At 43.3% G+C, this 8,801-nt stretch overlaps 1 protein-coding gene and 1 non-coding gene across 2 annotated transcripts; both read right to left on the reverse strand.

The window, feature by feature from the left end:
* Positions 1-553: 553 nt before the first annotated feature.
* Positions 554-2,341, reverse strand: LOC110129788 (small RNA 2'-O-methyltransferase-like). The gene is given in 2 exon segments (XM_020881362.2): positions 554-1,131; positions 1,516-2,341. Coding segments are annotated over 2 exon segments (1,068 nt in total). The 5' UTR covers positions 2,173-2,341; the 3' UTR covers positions 554-720.
* Positions 2,342-6,637: 4,296 nt separating this feature from the next.
* On the reverse strand, positions 6,638-6,744 carry LOC139036812 (U6 spliceosomal RNA). Its single transcript, XR_011489679.1, has one exon. It is a non-coding gene; the product is annotated as a U6 spliceosomal RNA (small nuclear RNA).
* Between the last annotated feature and the right edge of the window lie 2,057 nt (positions 6,745-8,801).

Consider the following 8,801-nt stretch of genomic DNA (forward strand, 5'->3'; position numbering starts at 1 on the left):
TCCAGTTGTATGAGATCTTGAGACAAAAATATTTTCAAGGAATGTTGATATTTCAAAGAAGCAAATAAGACTTCTATATTTTGGATTTGATGATTACTTAATATGGACTCCATTTTGAAGATATAAAAATTTAAAGAGTGTTGACAATTTAAATATTTCTTAACGTGGTCCCTATTGCATTGTTTAAAAAGCTGTGGAAATGAAAAAAAAAAAGATTACAGACTGGAAGCATGCTAAAGCTTTGGGGAAAATCTGGTGTTTCAAAGGCAGGTGATGAATCAAGAAAAAATATCTTGAGACACAAAACAAGAGAACCCATTGGAGAAAGGGATTTTTATGACAATTTGAAGGTTCCACAGCATGTTGACTTATGTAGTTGTCATTCAAGATGAAAGTGTTTAGTGTTTTGCTACGTGCAGAGAGGCATTCGGTAAAAATTGTTGCTGGTGATGAAAAGTTTATTAGGGAGAAAAAAGGAATTTTGTGGACAAAGGAAAGGAAATTTGTAAGACAACACATCACAAATGTCTTAAATGACCTTAGAATATTTTTTTTTCTTTAAAACTCTTTAATATCAACAGTCAACACACACACACCAAAAACCATGAAAGTTAGGTGATTTTAAAATGAAAAGCTACCTCAATTATGACTGCACAACGTTTAAATTCTAAATGAGCCCAATTATTGCAAAGATCCTGAATTTCAGGAAGTAAGGATGGCTCAAAAGTCACTACAATCGTTCAAGTCAACCTTCACCGCAGAACCATCACAGTTCAGTTCAATCACGTCACCAAGGAACTCTCTCAGCTTCTCTACATTATCTCATAAGTGCCCCAGCCTGGGATAAGCAATGATTCTTTGCAGGGGTACGTAAAACTCATCTTCAATACAGAAAGGTTGGGGAGCCATCTCCATGGCTTTGTCATCTTCAGTGAGTACTGGAACTGGAAGGTCTGAGGTGAATTTTCCTGTCCGGTTGCCAGGGGCTACGAGCTCAGGCTCCAATTCATGCTGTCTCAAACCCACTTGGTATTTCTGTCTCAATCTGCTCACTTCTTGGTACACTAGATAAATCACCACACGTCTACGGTAATTTATCTGCTGTAAACTTGGGTATGAGGTTGTATAAACCTACTGTGAATGTCCCAATTATGAGGGTCAAAAATTCCTGGCATATAGATATTCTTCAACATATTCTTTACCATGCACACCTCCTCAAACAAAATGGGTCTGACAAGCTTCAAGACTCAATTTCAAGTCGTGTCCTGAATCAAGCTACACAGAAACTACTGCTGTTTTTCCTCTTTCCTAACAGATTACAAAGTTGGGGGGGGTGGGGTGGGCGGTGCACAGTTGCTGGAGAAGTATTTCCAAGACACCAGCAGATCATCTCTGTAACATGCTTTGAGAGATCATGGGGCATGGGATTTTCCTCAAAAGAATGTCATTCAGATGAGTGGGGACTCATTCACCATCCCAGTAAGTGAACTTGCTCTGAGAACAAAGAACACTCACAACTTCATAAACATGCTCACCATGATGCTCCAAATCAGCCAATCCAGCTGCTTCTGCTTTTTTCCGGAAGATTCCTATCTGGGTACAATAGCCAACATCCTCAGCTCCTGTGGGTGGTTCCCCCACACCAGTAAACTCCACTGAGTAACTGTAGCGACTGGCCACATCTAAAGCCCAGGTCTGAAACTGCATTCTGCTCCACTCAAATTTGTGATCTGAATCTCTAAAGACTGCACAAGGAAACAGGGAATTGAATTCAGAGTTTGGTGTGCTGATGACAATCATGGCTGGAGACATGTACCCAAAGACAACTTCAGGAAACTTCGCCAGATCTTCTGAATCAAAATGTTCTATTAATTCAATACATGCTGCCAAGTCAAATCCGAGCAAACGACAGTCTTTCTCTAAAACAGAGCCATGATACAAGGTAATCGCTAAATCCAGCTCTCGGGGATCCAGATGATCCCCTACACATGGGGACAGCCTTGACCCACTCCACTTAAGTCTCCCCTCATTGATATCTACTCCAACAAGCTCTTCAATGCACTTTTGGTATTTTAAGATCGCTAAGAGGCAAACATCACCACACCCCAAGTCTGCAACCTTCTTACTGGGAACTTCTTCGACGTTTCCATCAACCACACTATTGCACTCCATGTTGTTTTCCGCCTTTGTTTTCAAGTTTCGTTGAAACAGAAGTGCAGCTGTCTCCTGCAACTGCTAGGAATCAGCAATGACTAGGCTTTCTGTAAGAAGCACCTCCGCGCGCGGCCGACCAGCGGACATTGCGGAGAGGAGCGGGTGCCGCAAAGCGGCGGCTGCCTTTCTCCCCGGGCCCGGCCCCTGACACTAGAATATTTTTAAAAATATAGATAACTGGGAACTTCCTTGGTGGTCCAGTGGTTAGGACTCTATGCACCCAATGCAGGGGGCACAGGTTTGATACCTGTTCAGGGAACTAAGATCCCGCATACCACATAGGCTGCACAACCAAAAAAGAGTAAAGTTAACTGAGTCTTGTAATAACGTATAATGTAAAATAATCTGAAAAATGAAAAAAATATGTATGTTAACTGAATTACTTTGCACTATACCTAAAACATTATAAATCAACTCCAATACAAAATTTTAAAAAGGTATATAGATAACTGAGTAAACTATTTTCTTCAAGTATACAATAAGGATTTGAAGTGATTATCTGAGCAAATAAATTAATTCATTCTACCCTAAAACATTTCAGATAGAAATAAACATTGAATTTCCATAGCTTTCTGTGCTGTGCTTAGTCAGTCATGTCCAACTCTTTGCAACCCCATGGACTGCAGCCCACCAGGCTCCTCTGTCCGTGGGGATTCTCCAGGCAAGAATACTAGAGTGGGTTGCCATGCTCTCCTCCAGGGGATCTTCCCAACTCAGGGATTGAACCCAGGTCTCCTGCATTGCAAGCGGATTCTTTGCCAGAGAGTCACCAGGGAAGCCCAAGATTACTGGAGTGGGTAGTCTATCCCTCTTCAGGGGATCTACCCGACCCAGGAATCGAACTGGGGTCGCCTGCATTGCAGGCAGATTCTTTAGGTGAGCTACCAGGGAACCCCCAGTAGCTTTTTATTGATATACAATGTTCAGTGATTCACCTAACCTGGTAAAAGCATGTGTTATAGATAATTGTTCAGATTATGTATTAAATATTTACTGTGATTTCTGAAGTTCACATGTTGACAAGCTTTTTTTTAACGTGGACCATTTTTTAAAGCCTTAATTGAATTTGTTACAATGTTGATTGCTTCTGTTTTACATTTTTGGTTTTTTGGCTGCAAAGCATGTGGGAATGTTAGCTCCCCAACCAGGGATAGAATCAGCACTCCCTGCATTGTCTTAACCACTGGACCACCAGGGAAGTCACCACTGACTCTTCTTTTCTTTTTTTTTACAGGTTCCCTTTAAAATTTTATTTATTTATTTATTTTTTGCTATGCTGGGTCTTTGTTGCTGTGCGGGCTTTTCTCTAGTTGAGGAGAGGGGGTGGGGGCAAGGAGGGACTCCTCTCCATTTGAGGAACTCAGCCTTGTATTTACAGTGGCTTCTCTTGTTGCAGAACATGGGCTCTAATGTGTGTAGGCTTTAGTAGTTGTGGCTCCAGAGCTCTAGCGCGCAGGCTCAGTAGTTGTGGCGTATGGTCTTAGTTGCTCTGGGTTTGTGGGATCTTCCCAGACCAGGAATAGAACCAGTGTCTGCTGCGTGGCAGGGGGATTCCTTACAACTGAGCCAGGAGGAAAGCCCCTCACTGATTATTCTTAAAGAAATATTTTCAAGATAGATTCCTCTCCTAGGATTCCTTTCTTCTAGGGAATATCTTTTTTATTCTAGTATTTACACAAAGATAATGCCTGGCTGTTTTTCCATTTTAGAACAAAGTTTGTTGGAGGGGAGTCCTGAATTAGAAAAACAAAGACAATTTGAAATGCATACTCCTTCATTTGAGGATTTTTTCACCGGATTTGGCTGTGGGGTGATGGGGGAACAGAGTGTCCTCTCCTGTTCAGGGAAGTTGCCTTTCATTCACCACGCAAGGTGGAGCCTCCGGGCACATCCTACATGGGGCTGTTTTAATTCTCACCGAGGTCAGAAGATTTCCTTTCCCTCAGGGTTCGCAGTCATTTGTAATCTCCCAATCTTTCCACTACCCGTTAGACAAACTCTGCCATAAACTGGACAGAACTTCATAAGACAAAGTTCCCCACCACACATGGTAGTGCTGGGATAGCAGAGCTCCCTTCTGCGGGGAAGGGGGAGGGAAACCTGCCATGGGCTGGGAGTCAGTTGCCCCGCAATGTGCAGACTCTCTCAGTGACAGTCCGTACCCCAGAAGGTAGATATGTGCATTTCTCCTTACAGAGAAAGAAGGCAGCCAGGGGAACCCAGCACAGACTCACAGGGTGAGGAGGAACATAACATAGCAGGAACTCCAAAAAACAAAAAAACAAAACTTGTGGTATTAGACCTTGTAGAAGTGAAAGGAGAAAATGAGGTAAGAAGGATGAGGACTCATGCTTCCATGGAGGAAAGTAGTCCTAGCAGAGGTGAGGCTGGGAAGTCAGTCAGTAATAACTTTATTCACCTTGCAATGACTGAATTAAAAAAAAAATATCTGAGGGGCCCCCTTTTGTTACCAGACAATTGTTTAGGAGCCAAAACTCCATTGGTGAAAGACCAAGTCTCTCCTATCATGGAATTTATGAATAAATTAAATAAAGAAGACATGGCACACACACACACACACACACACACACACACACACACACACAGTGGAATAAAAGAATGAAATAATGCCATTTGCAGCAACAATGATGGACCTAGACGTTGTCATACTGAGCAAAGTAAGCCAGAAAGAGAAAGACAAATACCATGTGTTATCACTTGTATGTGGAATCTAAAATATGACACAAATGAACTTATCTGTGAAACAGAAACAGACTCACAGACAGAGAGAACAGACCTGTGGTTGCCAAGGGGAAGGGAGTTGGGAGAGGGATGGAGTGGGAGGTTGAGGTTAGCAGATATGAGCTATTATGTAAAGAATGGATGAACAACAAGGTCCTACTGTGTAGCACAGGAAAGCATATTCAATATTCTGTGATAAGCCATAATAGAAAAGAATAGGAAAAAGAATGTGTGTGTGTGTATATATATGTATAAGAATGTATATATATGTATACCCATGAGTCACTTTTTCTGTAGAGTAGAAATTAACATTGTAAATGTGATATTCCAGTAATAGAGACAGAAAACAACCAGGTATCTCATTAAACAAATAAATAGACCATGTAAGTTCAACTGGTAATAGGTGCTGGAAGTAAAATAAACCAGGGACTAAAGAGTAATGTGTTTGTGCTTAACTGATAAGGAATCAGGGAAGGCTTCTAGGAGGAGGTGCTATTTCAACAGAGCACTTGAAATGAGGAGTGAACAAGTCATGTGTATGATTTATTACTAAAACTAGAGAGTTCTTTTCTTTCCCTCCAGATGAGGATGGAGGTTTTCCCCAGAAGTGGGACCACAGCCCCACTCCTGGAATCACAAAGAGACCAGGGAATTAGAGATCTTCTGTAGCCACGGGAATGGAGGGGACTAATGTCAGAGTTGTGGCTGGGCTACTGGATCTGAGAAGGGGTGAAGGGGCGGCAATACCCCCAGTTCCTGTGAAGCCGTTACCCACATTTCAAGCTGGGGTGGCAGGGGGTGGAGGAAAAGGTGTGGTTGGCTCTGGAGGGGTAGGACATGAATTCCAGCACTGTCACTCATCCACTGGCTGACCTGGGCAAGGTATTTGACCTCTCTATGCATCAGTTTATTTATCTGGAGAATGGGGTTTGAAAGGTACTTCTGTCATAGGGTTATGGCTTAGATTAACTGAGCTAATATGTATGTAGCATCCTTAGGATAGTGCCTGGCACATAATAAATTCTATACATACGTAGCTTTTTAAAATTGGAGTATAATTGCTTTACAATGTTGTGTAAGTTTCTGTTGTACAGCGAAGTGGGTTGGCTCTATGTACATATATATCCACTCCCTCCTGGGCCTCCCTCCCCCCATCCCACCCCTCTAGGTCATCACAGGGCATTTAGCTGAGCGCCCTGTGCTTACAGTTGCTTCCCACTAGTTATCTGTTTTATACATGGCAGTGTATATATGTCAAACCTAATCTCACAATTCATCCCACTCTCTCTTTCCCCCAGCCCCCCTCCCATTCCATATACACATGTCTGTTCTCTACATCTGTATCTCTATTCTTGCTCTGGGAATAAGTTCACCTGTACCATTTTTCTATATTTCAATATAAGTGATAATACATGATACTTGTTTTTCTCTTTCTTTCTTCACTCTGTATGACAGTCTCTCGTTCCATTCAAGTCTCTACAGATGACCTAATTTCCTTCCTTTTTATGCAGCCCCCTGGGATGTAGCCCACCAGACTCCTCTATCCATGGAATTTTCCAGCAAGAATATTGGAGTGGGTAGTCCTTCTCTTCACTAGGGGATCTTCTTGACCCAGGGATCGAACCCAGATATCCTGCATTGCAGATGGGTTCTTCACCATCTGAGCCACCAGGGAAGCCCCCCAAATATGGAAAGCTTCATGAATATGCCTGTCATCCTTGCTCAGGGGCCATGCTAGTCTTCTCTATAACATTCCAATTTTAGTATATGTGCTGCCAAAGCGAGCACTTTTAATGGCCGAGTAGTGTTCCCCTGTGTATAAGTGCCACATCTTCTCTATGTGTTCCTCTGTTGGCCTGCGGCTGTTATTAACACATCACCCTCCTCAGGGAACCCAAAGCTCTCCCCGCTTTTCCTGCACTACTGTTCAAGAGGCTGGCTAAACGTGGCTGACAGTAAGTCATTATTTTACCCTGTTGAAGCCAGTGTCTTCAGGATGTACGTGGCCCCTGCAGCTTTCCTTACTTAATCCAAACATGAAAAGGCTGAATGTTTTCACCTCCCAAACAGCATGGTGAAAGGCACAGGGGAGATGCTGTGGTTTCTAGGAGCTTTTGCTGACTCCTGGAGAGGATTGCTTCCATAGCAATGGATGCAACCTTCTGGCCTCTTTCTACATAGACCTGGGAGGGGGAAAATTACACACTGAGTCTTCCTTCAGAAATCTAGTGACATCTTTGCTGTTGTTGTTCAGTCGTTCAGTTGTGTCCAACTCTTTGCAACCCCATGGACAGCAGCACCTTAAGCACTATGTCTTTTAAGTCCCTTTGCAGAGAATTCTATGCTATAGCTTGACGGAATATGCAACAGAAATAGAGAACATGGTGATTGTTTAAAAAAATGCCCTTCTAATCATGCGACTCCTCGCCTGAGACATTTTATTTGCTTATTTTTTTTTAAAAATTTTATTTGTTTATTGAGTTGTGCTGAATCTTAGTTGCAGCACGCAGGATTCTGGCTCTTCATTGCTGCATGCAGGGTTTATAACTGTGGCATGCAAACTCTTAGTTGTGGCATGTGAGATCTCGTTCCCTGACCAAGGGTTGCACCCAGGTCCCTGCACTGGGAGTGTGGAGTCTTAGCCACTGAGCCACCAGGAAAGTCCCATGTAGAAGACATTTTAATATTAAAAGTGGCTCGTTGCTTCCTGGACAAAGTGCAAGCTCCGGCTTGAGAACATTCTTGCTCAGCCCCTACTTGCCTTTCCAGCTCCATTGATCCACTCCCCACAGGCCTCCCCATGGAACACCTTCCAATTTTTGCAGCCAGGCAAGCTCTTTCTGTTCTCCACTTTTTTTTTTTTTTTTCCTGACCGTGCCTCACAGCATGCAGGATCTTAGTTCCCCGACCTGGGATTGAACTCACATCCTCTGCAGTGGAAATGTGGAGTCTTAGCCATGGGACCCCAGGGAAGTCCCTGGCCTTCACTTCTGCTGTGTGCTGCTCCTCAGCCTGGAGCATGGCTCCCTGATCCCTAGCCTCTAATGTCCTTTACCTGACCAACCCCAATTCATCCCGAAAGTCTCTGCTTACCATTCTTTCTTCAGGGCAGCCCTCTTGGGTCTTCCAAGTCTGGGTTAGGGCCCCTCTTAGAGGCTGACTTAGCAACTGTTACTTTCCTCATCACTGACAGTATCAAATTATAACTCAGAGAGGTCTGAGAACCTCCTCAAATGTTCCTCATCCAGCTGGACCTTCAGTGTCAGAGTAGGAATTGATGAGTTTATAGACTGAAGGCAAGTTCTTTGCTTTCCAGTGGTATGCAGTTTGTTTGATGGGCTGAAGATTACACTGAACACACAATTCAGTGAGTTTCTCCAGTGAGTGGGTTTCTAGGAAGATTTTGCCCAAGTCAGATCACAGAAGACAGACAGCATTGAGAGGTTAGGCTGGGGAAGCAAGCAGGGGGCCAATCACAAAGCCTTTGTAAGTGAGATGAAAGAGTGTGGACTCATCAGAGCACAGTAGGTGACAGAGAAGAGTGTTAAGCGAGGGAGATTGGCTTTCCTCAAAGTTGACCACGACAAAACAATTACACACATCTAATCTGCACAGTCCAGCCCTGATTAGCTTCTTTTCCTCCAGGGAATTGGGAAGCCTCACTTTTCAGACTCACTCTGATGTGTCACATCCCAACGCTGCCCCTCATCAGCTGTGCAACCTTATACAAGTGAGTTCAGTCCTCCAAACAGCAATATCGTAATAGAAACAACAGCAACAATACCAGGACCTACTTATCTGGATTTTGAGAATTAAAGGAGATAATAAAGCAAAGGGATTGGAAA

This window comes from Odocoileus virginianus, chromosome 9, assembly GCF_023699985.2.
Source record: "Odocoileus virginianus isolate 20LAN1187 ecotype Illinois chromosome 9, Ovbor_1.2, whole genome shotgun sequence".
NCBI classification, from domain to species: Eukaryota; Metazoa; Chordata; class Mammalia; order Artiodactyla; family Cervidae; genus Odocoileus; species Odocoileus virginianus.